Raw genomic sequence first — 24854 nt, 5'->3', positions numbered from 1 at the left:
ATACCCGGGAATCCCAGTGTCCTCAAAGCCAGGAGGGCTGGAATCATCTTTGCCATCCTCAAGACTGGCCCCGCCTGAGGGGACGTCCCAGCCCCACGAAGCAAGCACGGCCCCTTCACTGGACAGCAGTTCCCCCACCCGGGCCCTGCATGCTCTCCGGACACATGTGCCCTGACTTGACCGGATGGCCGGCTCCCTAGGAAATGTGGGGGGTTTCCCCAAGGCCCAAGTGGGCTGGCTGGGGAGGCAGCAGCTGGGGTTCTGATTTACAAACGGAAAGTCCTTGGGGCACAGCTTCTGTGGTCAGGGACTGTAAAGCCACACCCCTGCTGGAGGGCAAGGCCCAGCCAGCGGCCCCTCCTCTGTTCCTCAGCCTGAAGCGGACCCCCATTCCAAATCTGCTGCTGCCCCTTCCCAAACGCAGCGGGACTTGAAGTTCCCCAGATGGGGCTGCGTCCGGGTCCACTGCAGGACACAGGTGCTCAGTACACCCCGGGCAATACGTGAAGTTTTGCCCCCATTATAATGAAGTTACAAAAGGTCACATTTCACGAGCACCTACTAGGTATTTGACACTGTGCTAGGCTGTTAGCATGCATCCCACACCTTCACTTCAAAATGATTCTCTGAAGAATGCACCAACACACTCATCAGGAAACTGAGCTTGGAGAGGCCGAGTGACTCGCTGGAAGTCGCACAGTGGCACAGTAGGAGTGCCAGCTGGTCATTTCTCAGGTGACATCGTAGCACCCTGCCCCTGTGCCCACTGGCCTTGCTCTGTGAGCCAGGACCCGCAGCCAACCTTCTGGATTTCTTTGAGCAGCACGCCATCTGTCATGAACTTGATTCTGGTGTCCTCGGTCACATTTCCTTCATACCGGATCTGGTAGGAGACGACCCTGTATGGGCAAACTTTGCTTAGGGCAGAGCCGAGGATGCTGGGGCTGTCGCCAGGTGGCCACTACAGGGAAGGCAGTGCAGCCGGCTGGTGGCTTGAGGCCAGGGCCCATCGCCAACCTGAAAGACGGCCCGGACATGTCCCAGTCCACTCTCCCCCTCCAAAATCCTGGTTTCAGAAGGGAAGGGGAAGGAGTTGTTAAGGCCAATGGAGGAGTCAGGCCCCAAACACCCTAGCCAGGCCCGCCTCGGACGACCACTGTAGTGGAAAACGCTGGAGAGATTGGAACACGGACTGGAGTGTGTTCGGGAGACTTCACAGACGTGGTAGCTGTGACGGGGTACTGCAGCTGTGTGTGTTTTATAAAAAGTCTTTTTCTTTTTTAATTGAGATGGAGTCTCGCTCTGTTGCCCAGGCTGGAGTGCAATGGTGCGATCTCAGCTCACTGCAACCTCTGCCTCCCAGGTTCAAGTGATTCCCCTGCCTCAGCCTCCTGAGTAGCTGAGGTTACAGGCGCACACCACCATGCCCAGCTAATTTTTTTGTAGTTTTTTAGTAGAGATGGGGTTTCACCATGTTGGCCAGGCTGGTCTTGAATGCCTGATCTCATAATCTGCCCACCTTGGCCTCCTAAAGTGTTGGGATTACAGGCATTAAGCCACCACACCTGGCCAAAAAGTCTTTGTCTTAATTTAAAAATTAGCCTGGGCCAGATGTGATGGCTCACGCCCGCAGTCCCAGCACTTTGGGAACCTGAGGCACACAAACCACAAAGTTAGGTGACCAAGACCATCCTGGCTAACACTGTGAAACCCGTCTCTACTAAAAATACAAAAAATTAGTTGAGCGTGGTAGTGTAATCCCAGCTACTCAGGAAGCTGAGCCAGGAGAATTGCTTGAACTTGGGAGGTCAAGGTTGCAGTGAGCTGAGATCGCGCCACTACACTCCAGCCTGGGTGACAGAGTGAGACTCTGCCTTAAAAAAAAAAAAAAAAAAAAATTAGCCTGGTGGGCTGGGTGCAGTGGCTCATGGTAATCCCAACATTTTGGGAGGCTGAGGCGTGCAGATCACAAGGTCAGGCATTCGAGACCATCCTGGCCAACATAGTGAAACCCCAACTCTACTAAAAATACAAAGATTAACCAGGCATGGTGGCATGTGTCTGTAATTCTAGATACTCAGGAGGCTGAGGCAGGAAAATCGCTTGAGCTCTGGAGGCAAAGGTTATAGTGAGCGGAGATCATGCCACTGAACTCCAGCCTGGGTGACAAAGGAAGACTCCGTCTCAAAATAAAAAAATCAGTTCTGGCCGGGCGCGGTGGCTCAAGCCTGTAATCCCAGCACTTTGGGAGGCCGAGGCGGGTGGATCACGAGGTCAAGAGATCGAGACCATCCTGGTCAACACGGTGAAACCCCGTCTCTACTAAAAATACAAAAAATTAGCTGGGCATGGTGGCGCGTGCCTGTAATCCCAGCTACTCAGGAGGCTGAGGCAGGAGAATTGCCTGAACCCAGGAGGCGGAGGTTGCGGTGAGCCGAGATCGTGCCATTGCACTCCAGCCTGGGTAACAAGAGCGAAACTCCGTCTCAAAAAAATAAAAAATAAAAAATAAATAAATAAATAAATAAAATCAGTTCTTATCTCTCAGGTCTGTACAGGGAAATATGGAGGATAAAATAAGGTATCTAAGATTTGCCTCTAAACATTGGTAGGGAGGGCGGCCAGGAGGAGAGTGCAGACCCAACAGGGTAGGCCAGGAGGTGACAATTATTACAGTCGCGTCTTGGTTACCTGGGGGCTCATGATACTATCCTTTCTTCTTATGTATATGCCCCCTATTTTTATAATATTTAACAAGTTAAAGAGAGGATGAGGCAGCTTTTATAGATGGACACCGACTATGCACACAACCGTCCAGAAGAATGTGCAGAAAACGGGCCGTGGCGGCTGCCACCAGGAGAGAGAGGCAGGACACTGGGTGAGAACAGCCCCCTCCCCCCATGGGGTACTCCGTCCCTGCTTTAGTGTCTTCCCAGCCTCACCTACAAATACACGTCCCCTGATGCCCTGCTGACCTGGAGGGCCGGTGGTTCTATCTAGTCCACCAGTGTGTCCTGAGTGCCCCGGACGGGCCAGGCACACTAGGCGTTGCCCAGTAACATCGGCTGAGTGGGCAGATGAGGCAGGCCCTCACTCTGCAATCTCTTGCGCTTTCTGCATTTCAGGCCATGTTGGACGTGTCAGACACAGGCCTCTGCCTTCTCAACACAGGCTCCCAGCCACTGTAAAGCACGTGCTGCACCTGCGTGTGCAAGATCGCTTTCCAAAGCAAGTCCTGCAGACGTGCTGCCAGAGGCTTGGTACTTTAGAACCCTGAGCGTTAGAATAACTTGGCAACGCTAGGTACTAACTCCGTGACTGCCTGCATCTGACTCCCTGCTCTGTGCACCCGCCCCTGGACGGGCCACTCTGTCCCCTCAGCACACTGCTTGGGCAGGTCCTGGAAAGCTCTCCTGCAGTCCTTCCCAGTGCTCCATGCAGAGGCGACACTCCACCCAGCACCCTCGGCACAGATGCCGCTCACCTCCTCGTGGACATCCCACGTCTGGGCAAGGCCACAGGACCACCCCGTAGCCCTCCCCAGGAAGCAGAGCTCTCACCGCTGCGACAGATTCATCTCCTTGGCCACTCGCTGGGACATGGCCATGGCGGCCACTCGGCGGGGCTCCGTGACACCAATGATGCTGTCTTCGCTGGGGGAGGAAGAACAAGGCTATCAACAGTGCTCGGCCCCACCTGCGCAGCCCAGAGCCTCACGCAGTTCCACAGCAAGATTCCCCATCCTGACTTGGCGCTCGCCCAGGCCCCACGGGAAACAATGCCAGGTTGTAGCACTTTTAATCGCAAAGGGAACAGCCCAAAGGTCAGCCACACCCAGAAAACGGTTCGACATTCCCGGTGCAGCAGACACCAGGCGGCCGCTAGAAGGAACGGGGCCTGGGGGAATCAGGCCAGGAGCTCCGTTTGCCCCAGTCAAGCACACGCTCCTCCAGACACAGGAACCCGCCAAGCCAATGGGTGGCTGCTCCCAGCTCTATGCAAACACTAACATCACAGGCCCGGGGCTGCTCTCCCTCAAAAGCTGCTGGTGCGACTGGCCCTCGGTGGTGCCTGAACCCAGACAACAGGAGAGCTCCCTCCACTCCCTGTAAGTGCGGAGCCCACTGCGCCGGGCTGTTTGCGCAAACAGGGTGGTTTATGCCGAACACCTACTTTCTTTCTTGGCATCTAGGCTTTCATTCCTGCCAGGCAGGGTGGGCTTAGGCGACCCCAGTAACAGCTGTGGGCCCTGAGTCTCTAACAAGCTTCCCTGGTGGAGGACATGTCCTATGTGGTCACAGGTGGTGACTGGAGAATGTGTGTCCTGTGTGAGTCCACCAGGAGGGGACTCTGGAATCAGAAGCTGGGCCTCCCTAGGTGCCGCTGCCGTCTGCCGATTGCGACCTTTGCTGTAACATACCATAGCCATGCACGGGATGGCATGGTGAGTCCTGGGAGTCCCCCATCAATCACTGAACGTGTGCGTGGTCTTGGAGACCCCAACACACATGGGTCAAAAGTGCCAATAGGAGGCTAAGCAGTGAAAATAGTTAGCACTGACTGGGCGTGTAGCTCACGCCTGTGATCCCAGCACTTTGGGAGGTTGAGGCGGGTGGATCATCTGGGTTCAGGAGTTCAAGACCAGCCTGATCATCATGGTGAAACCCCGTCTCTACTAAAAATACAAAAGTTAGCTAGGTGTGGTGGCAGACACCTGTAATCCTAGCTACTAAGGAGGCTTATGTAGGAGAATTGCTTGAACCTGGGAAGCAGAGGTTGCAGTGAGCAGAGATTGCGCCACTGCACTCTAGCCTGGGTGATACAGCAAAACTCTGTCTCAAAAAAAAAAAAAAAAAGCTAGGCATGCTGGCTCACGCCTGTAATCACAGCATTCAGGGAGGCTGAGATGGGCGGATCATGAGGACAGGAGGTAGAGACCTGCCTGACCAACATGGTGAAACCCCATCTCTACTAAAAATACACAAAAAATATTACCCAGGAATGATGGCACAGGCCTGTAATCCCAGCTACTCAGGAGGCTAAGGCAGGAGAACCACTTGAACCCGGGAGGCAGAGTTTGCAGTGAGCAGAGATCACACATTGCACTCCAGCAAGGGTGACAGAGTAAGACTTTGTCTCAAAAAAAAAGAGAAAAGAAAAAGCGCATAGCTCTATGTGTCAGGGACATCAGGGACTAAGTGTGCTACACAGTCCACACACTTAATCCACACGACAACCTTGTGAAGTAGGTGCTATTATTCCTATCTCACAGCTGGGGCCCAGAGAAGTTAAGTAGCTTGTCTGAAGTCACACAGCATGCATAAGGCTGATCCAGGATCAGGTCCTGGGGAGCCCAGGCTCTTGTAGACTTTTGGGGCATCTCCAGTGTCACCCAGGGACCCACGGAGAACCCTGTGTCCAGCCCCTACCTGCTGTAGCCTGCTTCGTAGAGAAACTGAGGCACCTGCGTGGTCTTCCCACTGCCGGTCTCACCACACACGATGATGATGGGGTGCTCGGCCACGGCCTCCATGATCACTTGTTCTTCAGAGAGAATCGGGAGCTTCAGCCGTTCTTCCTGGAAGGAGAGCGAGTCAGCACTCAGGGAACAGCCAGACTACAGACAGTGACAGGATCTCCGGGAAGGTGGCAGCTGACACGTTGGGGGTGAACAGATGTGCCTGCTAGGGAATGGAGGCCTTGGCAGCTGGGGAGGGGACCAGGAGCCATGGCCCAGAAGAGACAGAGACAGAGACTGCATCCTTCGGGACACCAGGCTTGACATCCCCGGCACAGCTCGGCTGGTGCAGAGCAGTCTCTCAGAGACATGGGAACCCTCAGCTCTTGCTGGCGGGAGTCTCAATTAATGGCACGGCCACTTCGATAAACAATCCGGTGCAAATATTCTCAAAGTCCAGGATGTGTGGCCCTGCAGCTCCTCCCCAGGTACACATGCCAGAGCAGGGGCTTCTACATTCTTTTCCTATGACCCATGGAAAGAAACATTTTATATCATGACTCAGTACACACACAGGCACATGTATGTATCATACATGGAACTGTGAAAACACAGCTCACCCTAATGTGCATGCAGTGGTGCGATCTCAGCTCACTGAAACCTCTGCCTCCCAGGTTCAAGTGATTCTCCTGCCTCAGCCTCCCGAGTAGCAGGGATTATAGGCAACTGCTACCACGTCCAGCTAATTTTTGTATTTTTAGTAGAGACAGGGTTTCACCATGTTGGCCAGGCTGGTCTTGAATCCTGACCTCAGGTGATCCACCTGCCTTGGCCTCCCAAAGTGCTGGGATTACAGGCATGAGCCACCATGCCTGGCCAACAAGCTCATACTCTTAATTTTGTTCTATTTCTATTCTATTCCATTAAAAAAAAAAAAAAATTAGGCCAGGCGTGATGGATCACACCTGTAATCCCAGTGACTTGACAGGCCAAGGGAGACGATTGCCTGGGACCAGCCTGGGCAACATAGCCAAACCCTATCTCTACAGAAAATAAAAACGTTAACCAGGCATGGTGGCACACATCTGTCGTCCCAGCTACGCATGAGGCTGAGGTGGGAAGACTGCTTGTGCCCAGGAGGTAGAGGGTGCAGTGAACTGTGATTGCATGCTGCACTCCAGCCTGGGCAACAGAACAAGACACTGTCTCAACGAAAAAAAAAAAAAAAAAAAAAAAGGAGAGAAGAAAAGAAAAAACAACTTAATTCATGACCCAAAGATGGCTATGACCTCATTTGCAAACACTGCCGAAGAGAAACTTCTGCACATGTGCTCATGAGAGAGGGACAGGGACATTTAAAACAGCAGTGAAGGCTGGGCACAGTGCTTACCCTGTAATCCCAACACGTTGGGAGGCCAAGGTGGGCAGACTGCCTGAGCTCAGGAGTTCAAGACCAGCCTGGCAACATGGCAAAACCCTGTCTCTATTAAAAAATACAAAATTAGTCAAGGATAGTAGCACGTGCCTATAGTCTCAGGCTCCTTGGGAGGGTGAGGCAGGAGGAGCACTCGAGCTGGAGGTTGCAGTCCGCTGAGATCACACCACTGCACTCTAGCCTGGGAGACCCTGTCTCAAAAATAAACAAACAAACAACAACAACAAAAACCGCAGTGAAGATAATAGCAAAAAGCTCAAACAACCAGCTATTTAGCAACAGAATATTTATCCTGCGCTATACTCACACTGCGGAATACTCAATAGCAGTGGGGAAAAAAGTAAATGAACCTCAGCGATCTGCGTCAACATGGATACATCCCAGAATATAACGCTGAGTAACAGAATGCGAACTCTGGAATAATGTAAATGATATGATGCCACTTTTAAATACAGGTAAACCTACGGTGTGGACTGCTTAGGAACACGGTTAGGAAAAAATTCACAAAGAACAGCAGGAACTGAAGTCCCAAGGGATGGTAGGGACATGGGATGCAGGAGGCCAGCCCACAGCCCACGTAGGAACTCTGGAGCTCCAGACGTGTCATCGTCGGCCGTTTAACAGAACTGCAATCCTGCTTCTCGGTGTGTTCTTCTGCCTCTTTAAGTCTTCATCAGGCTAAGCTGACTGCTCTAGCAAATGACCCCCAAGTGCCAGTGGCTTCACAGCACAGTTTACTTCTAGGTGATGTCATACACCCCCCTTGCCACTAGATGACTCCTCTAGGGTTCCTATGTGGGCTATGGGCTTTCCGTGCCCCAAACCCTTTCACTGTCATCTCAACCCAGTGAGACCCTCATTGTACCAGGAAGGAAACTGAGGCACAGAGAGGGGGAGCCCCTTCAGTAGCCGGAGTACCCTCATTTTATAGACAAGGAAAATGAGGTGCAGGAAGTCAACTGGAAAGCAGTGGAACCAGCACTTGATTTTGGATCAACTGATGCACTGCCTGAACTCTTTTAAAAAAATTTTTTTGAGACAGAATTTTGCTCTTGTCTTTTAAGCTGGATTGCAATGGCATGATCTCGGCTCACCACAACCTCTGCCTTCCAGGCTCAAGCAATTCTGCTGCCTCAGCCTCCCGAGTAGCTGGGACTATAGCCATGCGCCACCAAGCCCGGCTAATTTTGGTATTTTTAGTAGAGACGGGGTTTCACCATATTGGCCAGGGTGGTTTCGAACTCCTCACCTTGTGATCTGCCCGCCTCGGCCTCCCAAAGTGCTGGGATTACAGGCGTGAGCCACCGTGCCCGGCCAGCCCAAACTCTTATCAGGATGCGGCAACCCAGGTCAGGCCCAGTGGTCAGAGGGCAGTGGCAATGGCGATGATGCTGTCACCACCGACCTCCGGGGCCCCGAGCCTGCCACCAGACACACGCCCTGTGCTGTGATCCTCCTCACGCACCAATCCCTTCCATAACCTCAAGGGAGGTGCAGTCACTCTCCCCTTTCCAAGACAGGGACACAGAGGCACAGAGAGGGGACGCTCCTGCCCCACTTCACCAGGACGCCCCCTGTGCGCCCCTTGCCTGCTAACCTAGATTCCTAATCACAAACACGGGGTGGCGAACCTGCATTTCCGGGGAGCGGTTCACAGGGATGAAGACGGCGGGCTTGGCCGGGGCCCTGGGCAGGGCGGGGGCTGCGGCTGGAGGAGGAGGAGCAGGCATCCCAGCCGGCGTGGGCGGACTGCTGGGTGCTGGAGCTGGTGGCGGGGGTGCCACAGTGCTCTTCGCACCAGCCTCAGCCGGCTCAGCAGCCGGGTCCTCGTCCAGCTCCGACTCCTCCTCGGACTCCTCCTCGGCCGAGGGCTGGCGGCGACGTTTCCGGTGGGCACCACTGAGGCTGCTTATCTTCTCCTGGCCCAGGGCTGCCACCTCATCAGGCTTCCTGTTGAGACAGCAGAGACTTTAGGCACAGAGGCCCCATTTCAATGCCCAGAGGTCAGGACTCCAGGGCCACGCCCCTCTCTGCCTCAGGGCCTTCGCACCTGTGGTTCCTCTCCCGGAAACACGCTTCCTGCAGATACCTCCTCTCACTCCACTAAGGCTCTGCTCAAACGTCACCTGTCAGGGAGACTCCCTGGCCACACAGAGCCCGCACCTCCCCTTCTCCCTCCACTGCGCTCCTCCCTGCTTCATTTGCTCTTCAGTGCTTCCCAGCACGGGACACGGATGCACTCACCTGACGACTTCCCTCTGTCGCATCTCCCCCCATGACCCTGGCAGCTCCTTAAGAGAAAGCACTTCGCTTCTGTGCTCTATCCCCAGGGCCCAGCAGAGAGCCTGGACAGTCTGACTTGATAAACAGTCACATGAACAGTGCTCGCAGGCCCGGGGAGGACTCATGTAAAGGAGCAGCACAGGGTGAGTGCGACCACGGAGCCTGGTGGGACTGGGTGGGAGGGGCACACCATCCATTTAAGGGTCAGCAGCTTGGTGGGGACACTGCTGGTGTGGCCAGATCATCCAACTAGTCAAGACTAGGTGGGAACACAAATTCACCTTATCACCTAGGATGGAGTGCAGTGGTGCAATCACGGCTCACTGCAGCTTTGACATCCCAGGCTCAGGTGATCCTCCCACCTCAGCCTCCGGAGTAGCTTGGACCACAGGCATAACCCATCGTGCCCAGCTAATTTTTGTATTTTTAGTGGAGATGCAGTTTCACCATATTGGCCAGGCTGGTCTCAAACTCCTGACCTCAGGTGATCCTCCCGACTTGGCCTCCCAAAGTGCTGGGATTACAGGCGTGAGCCACGGTGCCTGTCTGGCTTGGTTGTTCTAAGCCACCATTGTTTGCAGTAATTTGTCACGGCAGTGCCAGGAAGCTAACATATTGACAAATAGCCCTCGTGCCTTAAAACACGACATAGGCCGGGCGCGGTGGCTCAAGCCTATAATCCCAGCACTTTGGGAGGCCGAGGCAGGTGGATCACGAGATCAGGAGATCGAGACCAACGTGGTCAACGTGGTGAAACCCCGTCTCTACTAAAAATACAAAAAATTAGCTGGGCATGGTGGCGCGTGCCTGTAATCCCAGATACTCAGGAGGCTGAGGCAGGAGAATTGCCTGAACCCAGGAGGCGGAGGTTGCGGTGAGCCGAGATCGCGCCATTGCACTCCAGCCTGGGTAACAAGAGCGAAACTCTATCTCAAAAAAAAAAAAAAAAAAAAAAAAACCACGACATAAACCAAACAAAACCCACTGATGGGCCACATCCAGCCCCTGATCATTTAACAGCAATCTCTGGCTTAATCAGCTGTGCAAAAGCTGGAAGAGCCTGTGATGTGGGCGTCTGCACTACAAGAAAACACGGACCTCACTGGAGTGACAAACTGTGCTGTCCTGTGTGTTGCAGAAGGTTCAGCAGCAGCAATGGCCTTTACCCACCGGAGGTGTTTAGGATGACAATCAATTGTCAGCTTCTCGGGCCAACACAAAGGTATTTTCTCAAATGCCCTGCCCCCAGAGGACCCCATAGCCCATGGGCCCTCCCTTGGGGGCCCTGGAGGGAGGGAAGGGTCAGGAAAGGACTGGCCGACTCACTCTTTGGTGTGGTACATGCGGTCCCCAGTGCCCAGCTTGGAAGTGGTATAAAAGAGTCTCATCTCGGCTTCGGAAGCCTGGACCTCACTCAGCTTCTGCAGCAGCTCTGCTCGCTGGGAAAGCAAACGAGTGTTACGCATCTGCCATCACGACCCTCTCCTAAGAAGGGAAGCCAGACTCTAATAAAATTTCTTTTTTTTTTTTTTTGAGACGAAGTTTTGCTCTTGTTACCCAGGCTGGAGTGCAATGGCACGATCTCGGCTCACTGCAACCTCCGCCTCCTGGGTTCAAGCAATTCTCCTGTCTCAGCCTCCTGAGTAGCTGGGATTACAGGCACGCGCCACCATGCCCAGCTAATTTTTTGTATTTTTAGTAGAGATGGGGTTTCACCACATTGACCAGGATGGTCTCGATCTCTCGACCTCGTGATCCACCCGCCTCGGCCTCCCAAAGTGCTTGGATTACAGGCTTGAGCCACCGCGCCCGGCTCTAATAAAATTTCATCATGGCCGGGTGCAGTGGCTCATGCCTATAATCCCAGCACTTTGGGCGGCCAAGGTGGGAGGATCATCTGAGGTCAGAAGTTTTGAGACCAGCTTTGCCAACATGGTGAAACCCTATCTCTACTAAAAATACAAAAATTAGCCAGGTGTGGTGGCGGGTGCCTATAATCCCAGTTATTCCAGAGGCTGAGGCAGGAGAATCGCTTGAACCCTGGAGGTGGAGGTTGCAGTGAGCCAAGATCGCGCCACTCCCCTCCAGCCTGGGCGGCAGAGCAAGATTCCGTCTCAAAAAAAAAAAGAAAAAAAAAATTCTGCTGGGTGCGGCAGCTCACACCTGTAATCCCAGCACTTTGGGACGCTGAGGTGGGTGGATCATGAGGTCAGGAGTTACCAACCAGCCTGATCAACAAGGTGAAACCCCTTCTCTATTAAAAACATGAAAATTAGCTGGATATACTGGTGCGCCCCTATAATCCCAGCTACTCAGGAAGCTGAGTCAGGAGAATTGCTTGAACCCGGGTGGGGGAGTTTGCAGCGAGCCGAGACTGCACCACAGCACTCCAGCCTGGGTGACAGAGTGACTTTGCCTCAAAAAAAGGAAAAAACATTTCAGCACCATTAACATCTGGAGTCTTTAAAATCAGAGGTCAAATTGCAATTCCTTTGCTGCATGGAGTCCTATCAACAGACACGGCAAGCTTGGGATGGGCTTTTCTAACCCCTTTGACAGAAACTGGGGCTGTATAAACAAGGTTCTTTGCAGCAGGACATCACGGTAGAAGACGATGTCCCATCCAGACGTCCATCAGCAGGACTGCAATGAAGCACGGCCCAGTCATGCAGAGCGACGCTCCCTAGCCACCCTGAGGAAGGAGGCGGCTTTGTGTGCCTGATGCCAACTGGTCCCCGAGCTACCCTGAGCAATGCTGTGTGCAGGGGGCGTACCCAGTGGGCTTCTTTCAGTTGGGTGAGGGTTTCTTGAGTTTTTGCTTTATTGTTCTCGTAATTGTACATGTAGGTTTTATATACACTTCTATGTGTGTATGACACACACACAGACACACACACACACACACACAGCAAAGTACAACACAGCGGGAAAGCACCCTACATAGGATTCAGAAAGGACACATTGACCAGGTGCGGTGGCTCACGCCTGCAATCTCAGCACTTTAGAAGGCCGAGGCAGGTGGATCACCTGAGGTCATGAGTTCTAGATCAGCCTGATCAACATGGTGAAACTCCTTCTCTACTAAAAATACAAAAATTAGCTGGGTGTGGTGGCACATGCCTGTGGTATCAGCTACTCGGGAGGCTGAGGCAGGAGAATCACTTAAACACAGGAGGTGGAGGTTGCAGTGAGCTGAGATTGCGCCACTGCACTCCAGCCTGGGTGACAGGGTAAGACCTTGGCCCAAATAAAAACAACACAATCAGCCGGGTTCGGTAGCTCACGCCTGCAATCCCAGCACTTTGGGAGGCTGAGGTGAGTGGATCACCTGAGGTCAAGAGTTCAAGACTAGCCTGGCCAACACAGTGAAACCCCGTCTCTATTAAAAATACAAAAATTAGGCTGGGCGTGGTGGCTCAAGCCTGTAATCCCAGCACTTTGGGAGGCCGAGGCGGGTGGATCATGAGGTCGAGAGATCGAGACCATCCTGGTCAACATGGTGAAACCCCGTCTCTACTAAAAATACAAAACATTAGCTGGGCATGGTGGCACGTGCCTGTAATCCCAGCTACTCAGGAGGCTGAGGCAGGAGAATTGCCTGAACCCAGGAGGCGGAGGTTGCGGTGAGCCGAGATCGCGCCATTGCACTCCAGCCTGGGTAACGAGAGCGAAACTCCGTCTCAAAAAAAAAAAAAATTAACTGGGCGTGGTGGCGCATGGCTGTAGTCCCAGCTACTTGGGAGGCTGAGGCAGGAGAATTGCTTGAACCTGGGAGGTGGAGGTTGTAGTGAGCCAAGATTGTGCCACTGCACTCCAGCCTGGCGACAGGGCGAGACTCTGTCTCAAAAAAACAAACAAACAAACATGCTCACAGGTGAGTGAGTCTTCCCTTACTAAGATTTTGGGGACCACCCCGCGGCTACTGGGGACAGACCCTCAAGCCTCCTGATGCAGACACAGCTCCCGCATACAGTGGCCTCGCCAAAAGCTAACCTTGATTCTCACGAAGCCTGCAGGCCAGGGTTCTGCAATCTCAGCACAGTTGACATTTGGGGCCACATAAGGTTTTGTTTTTCTGTGCATCGTAGACGGTTTACGGCATCCCATGCTTCCACCCGCCAGATGCCAGCAGCACCCCCAAGTTGTCACAACCCCAAATGTCTCAAGCCACTGCCAAATGTCCCCTGGGGCGGGGCGGGGAGGTGAAACTGTCCCAGATGAGAGTCACTGCTACAGATCCAAACACTGACGTAAAAAAACTCAGACGGCAGAGGAGCACGTTTAAAATAAAGTGTTAAAAATCTGGAAGGTAGGAAACTCTGTAAGACAAATGAATAAATTACAATGGGACTAAAAAAAAGAGATGGCTGAGTAGTACCCAGGAAATTTAACCATTTACTGGATATTTGATATTTAAAAAAAAAAGATTAGGTGTGCTAACTGTATTCTGGCTATTTTAAAAGTCTCTACTTGGCCGGGCACAGTGGTCCATGCCTGTAATCCCAGCACTTTCGGAGGCCGAGGCAGGTGGATCACCTGAGGTCAGGAGTTCGAGACCAGCCTCACCAACATGGAGAAACCCTGTCTTTAATAAAAATACAAAATTAGCCATGCATAGTACAGCATGTCTGTAATCCCAGCTACTCGGGAGGCCAATGCAGGAGAATCACTTGAAGCTGGGAGGCAGAGGTTGCAGAGAGCCCAGATCACACCATTGCACTCCAGCCTGGGTGACAAGAGTGAAACTCCGTCTCAAAAAAAAAAAGAAGTCTCTACTTTTGGAGATACAAATTGAAATATTTATGGATAAAATGCTACATATAGTGGGTTAAATGGCAGCCTCCCTCAAAGATGTGTTCGTATCCCAGAACTTGTGAACGTGACCCTGTTTGAAAAACAGTGTTTTGTAGATGTAATTATGTTAAGGCTCCCAAGATTACATGACCCTGAGTATCCGAGAGGGACCTAAATCCAATGAGAAGTGCCCTTCGAGGAGACACATGGAGGAAAGGCCAAGGGAAAAGGGAGGCAGAGACTCCCTCTGCTGTGGAGTGATGCAGCCACAAGCCAAGGGAAGTTGGAGCCTCCCGGAGTGGGACGAGGCCAGGAAGGGCCCCTGAGTGCAGTGAAGGCACCACCCTGCCAATGCCTTGATTTCAGCTTCTGGCCTCCCAAGCTGGGAAAGAACAAATCTCTATTGTCTCAAGCCCCTCAGATTGTGGTCATTTGTATGGCATCCCCAGGCAACTGGCACAGATTCATTCTTTTTTTTTTTTTTTTTTTTTTTGAGACGGAGTTTCGCTCTTGTTACCCAGGCTGGAGTGCAATGGCGCGATCTCGGCTCACCGCAACCTCCGCCTCCTGGGTTCAGGCAATTCTCCTGCCTTAGCCTCCTGAGTAGCTGGGATTACAGGCACGTGCCACCATGCCCAGCTAATTTTTTGTATTTTTAGTAGAGACGGGGTTTCACCATGTTGACCAGGATGGTCTTGATCTCTCGACCTCGTGATCCACCCGCCTCGGCCTCCCAAAGTGCTGGGATTACAGGCTTGAGCCACCGCGCCCGGCCTTTTTTTTTTTGAGACTGAGTTTCGCTCTTGTTACCCAGGCTGGAGTACAATGGCGCGATCTCGGCTCACCGCAACCTCCGCCTCCTGGGTTCAGGCAATTCTGCCTCAGCCTCCTGAGTAGCTGGGATTACAGGCACACACCACCATGCCCAGCTAATTTTTTGTATTTTTAGTAGAGACGGGGTTTCACCATGTTGACCAGGTTGGTCTCGATCTCTCGACCTCGTGATCCACCCGCCTCGGCCTCCCAAAGTGCTGGGATTACAGGCTTGAGCCACCGCGCCCGGCCGGCACAGATTCATTCTACGAAGGATTTGCTTCAAAATGACCCAGGTGTGGGAAGGAGACCAGCAGCTGAGATAATCCAAGACCGACCAGGGGTGAGCAGTGTCGGAGCTGGCAACGGGCACGTGGGGATTCGTCGGACTGTTCTCTTTACTTTTGCACATGTTGGAATTTTTCACAACAACCTTTTTTCCTCTATAAAACATTTAAGGTTTGGCAGAGCTAGAAAAGGCAGGGTGGCGGGGTGGAACAAAACAAGAAAAGAAAAATAAATGTAAATTTTAAGAAAAGAAGAAAAAACAAATAAGGAGAAAAGTCTGACATTCTGCAGAATAGCTGAGTTCAGTTCCTCTGCCGCAGCAGCTGCATTTCAAGTGCTCAGCAGCCACAGGTGGTTAGTGGCCACTGCACCAGACCGTGCACTGGAATTTTCCTCATTCCAGAAAGTTCTATCAGTTGCACCACAGAGACCCCCTCAGGAGGTGAGAGACGCTCCCATCTCTCTCTACCCTGGAGAGCCACAGGCAGACGCTGCCCGGGCGGGGCGTACCTGGTTCTTTTTCTCCTTCTGTTCTAAGATTTTCTGCAGCACTTTTCTCTCCTTCTTGGTCAGAGGCTTCCTCTGCCTCTGTGACAGGGCAGGGGCTTTGGACTTCTTCTTCTTCTTCCCCGGTAGAACGAGCGGGTTGCTTGCATCAACTCCCTTCAACGTGTCCTTTTCTGAAAGAGCACAGACGCTTATGAAGGCCCCATTCTCTGGAGGTGGCTCTGGGCCCGCCTCCCACAGGCCCTCTGACCTGCATGGGGGCCTCCTGAGCTGGGAGGTCAAATCTGTTTTCATAACAATACTGTTACAGGCCGGGCGCGGTGGCTCAAGCCTGTAATCCCAGCACTTTGGGAGGCCGAGGCGGGTGGATCACGAGGTCAAGAGATCGAGACCATCCTGGTCAACATGGTGAAACCCCGTCTCTACTAAAAATACAAAAAAGTAGCTGGGCATGGTGGTGCGTGCCTGTAATCCCAGCTACTCAGGAGGCTGAGGCAGGAGAATTGCCTGAACCCAGGAGGCGGAGGTTGCGGTGAGCCGAGATCGCGCCATTGCACTCCAGCCTGGGTAACAAGAGCGAAACTCCGTCTCAAAAAAAAAAAAAAAAAAAAAAATACTGTTATATAACAATACCCAAGGCCTGGCGCAGTGGCTCACACCTTAATCCCAGCACTTTGGGAGGCGACGACGGTGGATCACTTGAGGTCAGGAGTTTGAGACCAGCCTGGCCTACATGGTAAAACCCTGTCTCTACTAAAAATACAAAAATTAGCCAGGTGTGGTGGTGGATGCCTGTAATCTCAGTCACTTGGGAGGCGGAGGCAAGAGAATTTCCTGAACCTGGGAGGTGGAGGTTGCAGTGAGCCGAGATGATGCCACTGCACTCCAGCCTGAGTGACAGAGCAAGACTCTGTCTCAAAAAACTACCCCTCCGACAAAAGAAAAACAATACTATGATGTTCTCTTTTTGTTTTTTGAGATGGAGTCTTGTCTGTCGCCCAAGCTAGAGTGTAGTGGTGCGATCTCGGCTCACTGCAATCTCCACATCCTGGGTTCCAGTCATTCTCCTGCCTCAGCCTCCTGGTAGCTGGCATTACAGGTATGTGCCACCACGCCCACTGATTTTTGTATTTTTAGTACAGACAGGGTTTTACCATGTTGGCCAGGCTGGTCTTGAACGTCTGACCTCAAGTGATCTGCTAGCCTCAGCCTCCCTAAGTGCTGGGATTACAGGTATGAGCCACCATGACCGGCCTGATGTTCTCTTACGTGTACAGTGGGACCGGGCGTGGTGGCGCATACCTGTAATCACAGCACTTTGGGAAGACCACCTGAGGCCAAGAGTTGGGAGCCAACCTGGCCAACACGGCAAAACCCCATCTCTACAAAAAACACAAAAGCGAGCCAGGTGTGATGGCACACATCTGTAATCTCAGCTACACAGGAGGCTGAGGCACGAGAACGGCTTGAACCCGGGAGGCAGAGGTTGCGGTGAGCAGAGACCACGCCACTGCACTCCATCCTGGACGACGGAACAAGGCTCTGTCTCACAACAAAAGAAAGAGTGTATAGTGGTCTAGGCTAAGTTTGTGTCATACCTATTTCTAAGCATAATAGTTCGAACGTATGCATCCCAGACCATTTTAGAAAAATTCAGTCATCATATCACTCTTCACCTCCACCAAGCACAGAGTCTTAGGTAGGATGGGCCTTGGCAGATGTGTGTGTCTGTCTGACGTCTGATGCTGGGGTTGGCTCTCTGGTGTTCCTGTGTGGGCAGTATCTGATTCTTTGATAAACTGCTTGGTTTTTACGTCTTTATGTTACAAAGAGGACCAGTTTTGTGACCCTAATTAAGTACAATGGGCTGGGTGCGGTGGCTCACGCCTGTAATCCCAGCGCTTTGGGAGACTGAGGCAGGCAGATCACTTGAAGTCAGGGGTTCGAAATCAGCCTGGCCAACATGGTGAAACCCCATCTCTACTGAAAATACAAAAATTAGCCAGGCGTGGTGGCGTGCACCTGTAATCCTACCCACTTGGGAAGCAGAAGCAGGAGAATCGCTTGAGGCAGCGGTTGCAGTGAGCTAAGATCGAGTCATTGCATTCCAGCCTGGGCAACAAGAACAAGACTATCTCAAAAAAAAAAAAAAAAAAAAAAAAAGAAAGAAAGAAAAGAAAAAACCAAAACCAAAAAAAAAAAAAAAGATCATTACAAAAAATTTCCTTTCTTGATATATATTTTTTAAATTCTTTTAAAAATGTTTTGGTTTTTCTCCTCAAATCCCTTTTAGCCATACATTTCTCTTTGATGAAATACTGTTAAGCAATCCAAGCTAGCCCCTTTTTCTCCCTATCCTGTAGTTCTCAAATAGAACTAAAAGAAAACACAAGAGGGTCAGAGAACAGTGGTGTGGTGTTTTTCTACAGGCTCCAAACTGTGATAATGTTGTTGCTGATGGCTAGTGGAGCACATGCTTGCACCTATAATTTTGTGTTGCAAAAATATCTAGGTTTTAATTTCCAGTACGGTAACTATCAATTGATAAAACCCACACAGTCAAAAACTCTTTGGGGTCTCGATTTTTTAAGAATTCTAAAAGGATCCTCAGGCCAAAAAGTCTGAGAACCACTATGATAAGAATAAGAAATTGTGTTAAGAACAAGGAAGTGAAGCCGGGCGCGGTGGCTCAAGCCTGTAATCTCAGCACTTTGGGAGACCAAGGCGGGTGGATCACGAGGTCGAGAGATCGAGACCATCCTGGTCAACATGGTGAAACCCCATCTCTACTAAAAATACAAAAAATTAGCCGGGCATGGTGGTGCGTGCCTGTAATCCCAGCTACTCAGGAGGCCGAGGCAGGAGAATTGCCTGAGCCCAGGAGGCGGAGGTTGCGGTGAGCCGAGATCGCGCCATTGCACTCCAGCCTGGGTAACAAGAGCGAAACTCCGTCTCGAAAAAAAAAGAACAAGGAAGTGGGCTCATGCCTGTAATCCCAGCACTTTGGGAGAACTAGGCGGTGGATCACCTGAGGTCAGGAGTTTGAGACCAGCCTATGAAAACCCATCTCTGCTAAAAATACAAAAATTAGCTGGGCGTGGTAGGGCCCGTAATCCCAGCTGCTCAGGAGGCTGAGGCAGGAGAATCACTTAAACCCAGGAGGCAGAGGTTGCAGTGAGCACTCCAGCCTGGGTGAGAGAGAGAGAGACTTGGTAACAAAAGAAGGAAAAAAAAAAGAGTGAGTGAGTGGATACAGATATCAGATGGTTGTTGGGAAGACTCTTCAAAGAAGGCATCTGACACATTCTTTATTTTTTTTTTTTTTTGAGAAAAAGTCTTGCTCTGTCTCGAGGCTGGAGCACAGTGGCACAGTCTCGGCTCACTGCAACCTCCGCCTCCCGGGTTCAAGCGATTTTTCCACCTCAGCCTCCCAAGTAGCTGGGACTACAAGTGGGTGCCAAACACCCAGGTAATTTTTTTTTTTTTTTTGGAGACGGAGTTTCGCTCTTGTTACCCAGGCTGGAGTGCAATGGTGCGATCTCGGCTCACCGCAACCTCCGCCTCCTGGGTTCAGGCAATTCTCCTGCCTCAGCCTCCTGAGTAGCTGGGATTACAGGCACGCGCCACCATGCCCAGCTAATTTTTTGTATTTTTAGTAGAGACGGGGTTTCACTTGTTGACCAGGATGGTCTCGATCTCTCGACCTCGTGATCCACCCGCCTCGGGCTCCCAAAGTGCTGGGATTACAGGCTTGAGCCACCGCGCCCGGCAATTTTTGTATTTTTAGTAGAGACAGGGTTTCACCATGTTGGCCAGGATGGTCTCAACCTCCTGACCTCGTGATCCACCCGCCTCGGCCTCCCAAAGTGCTGGGATTACAGGCGTGAGCCACCGCGCCTGGCTGGCATCTGACTCATATTCTTATGAGATTCCTCTGGCCCCTGACAAAGGCAGGGATACCTGGAAACATCCTGTTCTGATGTAAGAAATAACTTTCCCCAAATCTCCGGGTCTCAAAGACCTCAGCTCCTCTGCTCAGAGGGCCTAGTTTCAAGTGTTAGTCCAGTGTCCATGGCTGTCTTTGAAGCGCCATCCTGAACTGTCTCTGCCATAATTGTCACAGAATTGTCACCTATCCCGAGATACACCCCACCTCTGTAACCCTCTCTTCACTTTTCAAAGCATTCTCGTTTCAGTCACCAACATATTTTCCCAAATTACCACCTCTGAAACCCTGATAGCAGGTAGGACAGCTACGACAGGTTGAATATCCCTGATCAGAAATGCGTGGGACCAGATGTGTTTTAGATTTGGGAATATCTGTATTGTATTTACTTGTTGAGCATCCCTAATCCAAAAATCTGAAATCTGGAGTGCTCCCACGAGCATTTATTTCCTTTGAGTGTCATGTTGACATTCAAAAACTTTTGAATTTTGGAACATATTGGATTAAGGACCCTCAACGTGTGCTAATGGCCCCATTCTGCAGATGTGAAAACGAAGGTGCACAGACGTTACGGGATCTGCCTCAGCTCCCAGGCTGGAGTGCGGTGGCGTGGATCTTGGCTCATGGCAAACTCCGCCCTCTGAGTTTAAGCCATTCTCCTGCCTCGGCCTCCCGAGTAGCTCCTGTCTCTTGAGTATCTGCCAAATTCTCCATGTGGTGCCTGCCACCATGCCCGGCTAGTTTTTGTATTTTAGTAGAGACAGGATTTCACCGTGTTGGCCAGGCTGGTCTGAAACTCCTGACCTCAACTGATTTGCCTGCCTTAGCCTCCTAAAATGCTGGGATTACAGGCGTGAACCACCATGCCCAGCCTTCTGTGCAACTTCGGAGGCATGAACTCAGACTTCCAGATTTCCACTCTAACATTCTTCCCTATACCTTCACCGCCTTCCAGGTCCACCAACAGTGTGGAAGAGAATGCTGATTGGGGGATGGAAGGAAGTAAACTCCTCCAGCAGCCCTGGTGACCCTGCTTTCTGTTTCTAGAATCTTTCTTTTTTTTTTTTTTGAGATGGAGTTTCGCTCTTGTTACCCAGGCTGGAGTGCAATGGCGCGATCTCGGCTCACCGCAACCTCTGCCTTCTGGGTTCAGGCAATTCTCCTGCCTCAGCCTCCCGAGTAGCTGGGATTACAGGCACGCGCCACCATGCCCAGCTAATGTTTTGTATTTTTAGTAGAGACGGGGTTTCACCATGTTGACCAGGATGGTCTCGCTCTCTTGACCTCGTGATCCACCTGCCTCGGCCTCCCAAAGTGCTGGGATTACAGGCTTGAGCCACCGCGCCCGGCCCTAGAATCTTTCTTAATAGCCAAATCAGCCTGGCCCTTGGTGTCTTACACAAGTGGCTGGATGAGTTCAATTTTAGAACATGTTTAGTTTCAGGGGCCTGCAGGACATCCTTGAACTCACACAACTGCTTCACTACAAGCCTCCTCCAAACCAGCCCTACTGAGGTGCTCACTGCCCTCCCAGTGTTAAATCCAGTGGTCCTTCCCTCCCTTCCTGATTCCAAAGCAGCACCTGACCCACAGCGAGAGTCCTTCTCCCTGGCCCCAGGATAATTATACTCTTGCAGCTCACCACACATGTTCTGGGCCGCTCCATCTCCCTTGCAGGCTCCTTATTTCCCTCTTCTCCAGGGTTGGACTCCTGCCCTCAGTCATCTGACTTTAAATAAATACCTAGGGCCAGGCGCGGTGGCTCAAGCCTGTAATCCCAGCACTTTGGGAGGCCGAGGTGGGTGGATCACAAGGTCAAGAGATTGAGACCATCCTGGTCAACATGGTGAAATCCCATCTCTACTAAAAATACAAAACATTAGCTGGGCATGGTGGCGCGTGCCTGTAATCCCAGGTACTCAGGAGGCTGAGGCAGGAGAATTGCCTGAGCCCAGGAGGCGGAGGTTGCGGTGAGCCGAGATCACGCCATTGCACTCCAGCCTGGGTAACAAGAGCGAAACCCCGTCTCAAAAAAATAAATAAATAAAATAAATAAATAAGTATCTATATATTGATGACTCCAAAATGGGTATCTCCACCTGGACTTGCATCTCTTGAGTATCTAAGTGAACAGCTGTCTGCCTACCCTCCCTGCCCGGATATCTAATAGGCCCCAAACCACCCAAACCCTAAGCTGACTTCTTGGTCCTCCCCACAAGCTGCCCACTCAACTCCTGGGAGTCATTCTTTGTCACCTCCACTGTTTTGGTGCACAAGCCCAGTCAGGCCACAAATACTGCCAGCTCAGCCTTCAAAACACATCTTGAGCTAGGCGTCATGGTTCATGTCTGTAACCCCAGCACTTTTGGAGGCTAAGGCGAGCGGATCACGAGGTCAGGGGTTTGAGACCAGCCTGAACAACATGGTGAAACCCCGCCTCTACTTAAAAATACAAAAATTAGGCGGGTGTGGTGGTGCACACCTGTAATCCCAACTACTTGGGAGGCTGAGGCAGGAGAATTGCTTAAACCTGGGAGGTGGAGGTTGCAGTGATCCGAGAGCGGGCCATTGCAATCCAGCCTGAGGGACAGAGTGAGACTCTGTCTCAAAAAAAAAAAACACATCTTGAATCCACCCACTTCTCACCTCCCTGCTGCTGCCCCCTGGTCCAAGCATCAGCTCCACCACCTCCTGCTGCTGGTTCTACCTTTGATCTCTACTGGTTTTCCTCAACACAGCACCCAAAGTGATGCTGTTAAAATATAAGCCCTCATCTGTCCTCCTCTGCTCTAAACACTCCCACAGCTGCCCTCTCACTTAGAGGAAAAGCCCCAGTCCTGGCCAAGACCCCAGTCCAGGCCAACCTGCCCTGGCCCCCTGTTTTTTCTCTCAACTTCAGGCAGCCACTCTGGCCTCCTTCAGATCTTAACTCTAACACAGTGAAGTCTTCTCCAGCAACTCTGTGGGACGTTGCAAGTCACCCAATGGCTTCTTCTGTTTTATCTGCCCACTGTATCCACAGAACTTTCTATGTTTTACATGTTATTGTTTGCCTGTCGCCTCTTATAAGCAGATAAACTCAGGGATTTTCTAAAAATCTCCCTTTCTGGTGTGTCTCCAGTGCCTAGAATAGTGCCTGGCATGTAATAGGAGTTACTACTAAAAAGGGGTCTGAGAGAAATGTCAGCCAGCCTGCAAGCTGAACAGACAAGACTAGGCTGGAAAAAAAAAAAACAACCACATTTGGGGCTCCCTGGAGATTATAAAGAGATTATAATCGAAGTCATGGGAACGGATGAAACTACTTATTGATTGATTGATTTTTTTGCAAAATTCTCCATGTTACTATTTGAGGGCGAGAGAAACCCCGGGTATTCCATATACACTGTTAAAACTAGGCTGTCACTAAGCCCCTCTCCTTTGGATCATCTGGAATGGTGGGGGATCCATTCCCCCACTCCGCACGATCCATCCCACCTCTCTGGGACCCCTCATCCCAGAGTCCTGAAGGCAGGGCACAGATCCCCCTGGGAAGTCCCCGAAATCCAGCCCCCGTCCAGAGACATCTTACCCTCTAGTTCCAGCTGTACAAGGGGCGGCTCGGGGGGATCCTTCGAGGGGCCGGGACCCGCCTGCTGGCGCCCCTTGATGTTGTACCGCCGGCGTAACTTCCCCATGGCGCCTCGGCCCGGTGGGGGCTCCAGCGGACCGGACAAGCAGAGCAATCCTAAGCCCAGCCCACGTGGGTTCCCGAACTACCAACTCCCGCCGTGAGACTTCCGGGTTTCGCTATCGCGAGAACCGTAACTAACTCTGCCGCTGAGGGGCGGGGTTGGAAGAGAAACCAAGAGAGGAGAAGAGAGGAGAAGCCGGCCGGGGCCGGGCCGGGGCGGGGCCGGGGCGGGGGCGGGGCTATTTAGAGAGGTGGGCGGGGCCTGAGATCCCAGCGCTGGCCCGGGAGTTTCAGACCCGGGTTCTTCTCGCTTCGGGTAGTCTGAGTTTAACTCTGAATTATATCTAATGATACTAATTTGGCTGCTTGGGAGTGAGAGTGTTTTGCCACCTTTTAAAATATGTCCCTGCCCCCAATACTCCAGACTTCTTCCCCCAACTCTCGTTTACGCATCTGCATTTTCTGATATTCCTACAAGAAACATATTAGTCGTCTAATTTTAAAAAGGCACCAACTATTTCCATCACAGGGACAGATGGAAGATCTAAAAGGAGGCCTCTATTAGACAACTTTAAATTCCTATTACTGCATCACATTGTAATGCACCCGGAAACAATGCATCACTATTTTTCTTTTTTTGAGACAAGGTCTGCCTTTGTGGCCCAGGCTGGAGGATAGTGGAACAATCTCGGCTCACTGCAAGCTCTGCCTCCTAGAATCAAATGATTCTCCTGCCTCAGCCTCCCAGGTAGCTGGGACTACAGGGCCCGCCACCATGCCCAGCTACTTTCTGTATTTTCGTAGAGACAAAGTTTCACCATGTTGGCCATGCTGGTCTCGAACTCTTGACCACAGGTGTTCTGCCTGCCTCGGCCTCCCAAAGTGCTGGGACTATAGGCGTGAGCCACCGCGCCCAGCCTTTTTTTTTTTTTTTTTTGAGGAGATGAGGTCTGGGCCTGTCTGCCAGGCCAGAGTGCAGTGGTGCAATCACGACTCAATGCAGCCTTGACCTCTCGTCCTGAGTAGCTAGGACCACAGGCACACGCCACCACGACCAGCTAATTTTTCTATTTTTTTTTTTGTAGAGATGGGGTCTCCCTATGTTGCCTAGGCCAGTTTCAAATTCCTGGGCTCAAGGGATCCGCTTGTCTCAGGCTCCCAAAGTGCTGGAATTACAGGCACGAGCCACCTCAAAGGCCTTAATGACATTAAAAATAATCATAATTAGTATATCAAATCTGTGGGGTTTTTTGTTTGTTTGTTTTTTGAGATGGAGTTTTGCTCTTGTTGTCCAGGCTGGAGTGCAATGGTGCAATCTCAGCTCATCACAACCTCTGCCTCCTGGGTTCAAGCGATTCTCCTGCCTCAGCCTCCTGAGTAGCTGGGATTACGGCCATGTGCCATTACGCCCGGCTAATTTTGCATTTTTAGTAGACATGGGGTTTTTCCATGTTGGCCAGGCTGGTCTCTAACTCCTGACCTCAGGTGATCCTCCCGCGTTGGCCTCCCAAAGTACTCGGATTACAGGTGTGAGCATCGGTGCCGGGCCTGCTTTTGTTTTTTTGAGACAGAAGTCTCCTTGTTGCTCAGGCTGGAGTGTAGTGAAGCAGTCTCCGCTCACTGCAACCTCCACACCTCAGGTTTCAGCGATTTTCCT

General features: G+C 51.7%; 1 protein-coding gene across 2 annotated transcripts in view; it reads right to left on the bottom strand.

Annotated features, from left to right (window-relative positions):
• DHX37 (DEAH-box helicase 37) overlaps nt 1-23293 on the bottom strand; it is a 46788-nt gene extending 23495 nt beyond the window's left edge. For both annotated transcript variants that reach the window (XM_003937100.4, XM_074402037.1), the window contains exons 1-7: nt 23096-23293; nt 15582-15751; nt 10503-10615; nt 8525-8843; nt 5430-5578; nt 3561-3653; nt 803-899 (exon numbers count right to left, since the gene is read on the bottom strand). In XM_003937100.4, the coding sequence (XP_003937149.3) occupies nt 803-899; nt 3561-3653; nt 5430-5578; nt 8525-8843; nt 10503-10615; nt 15582-15751; nt 23096-23201 (1047 nt within the window). In that variant the 5' untranslated portion in view covers nt 23202-23293. The remainder of the gene's footprint in view (nt 1-802; nt 900-3560; nt 3654-5429; nt 5579-8524; nt 8844-10502; nt 10616-15581; nt 15752-23095) is intronic.
• Between the last annotated feature and the right edge of the window lie 1561 nt (nt 23294-24854).

Source organism: Saimiri boliviensis, chromosome 7, assembly GCF_048565385.1.
Source record: "Saimiri boliviensis isolate mSaiBol1 chromosome 7, mSaiBol1.pri, whole genome shotgun sequence".
Taxonomy (NCBI): Eukaryota; Metazoa; Chordata; class Mammalia; order Primates; family Cebidae; genus Saimiri; species Saimiri boliviensis.
This window is presented reverse-complemented; position numbering and strand designations above follow the sequence as displayed.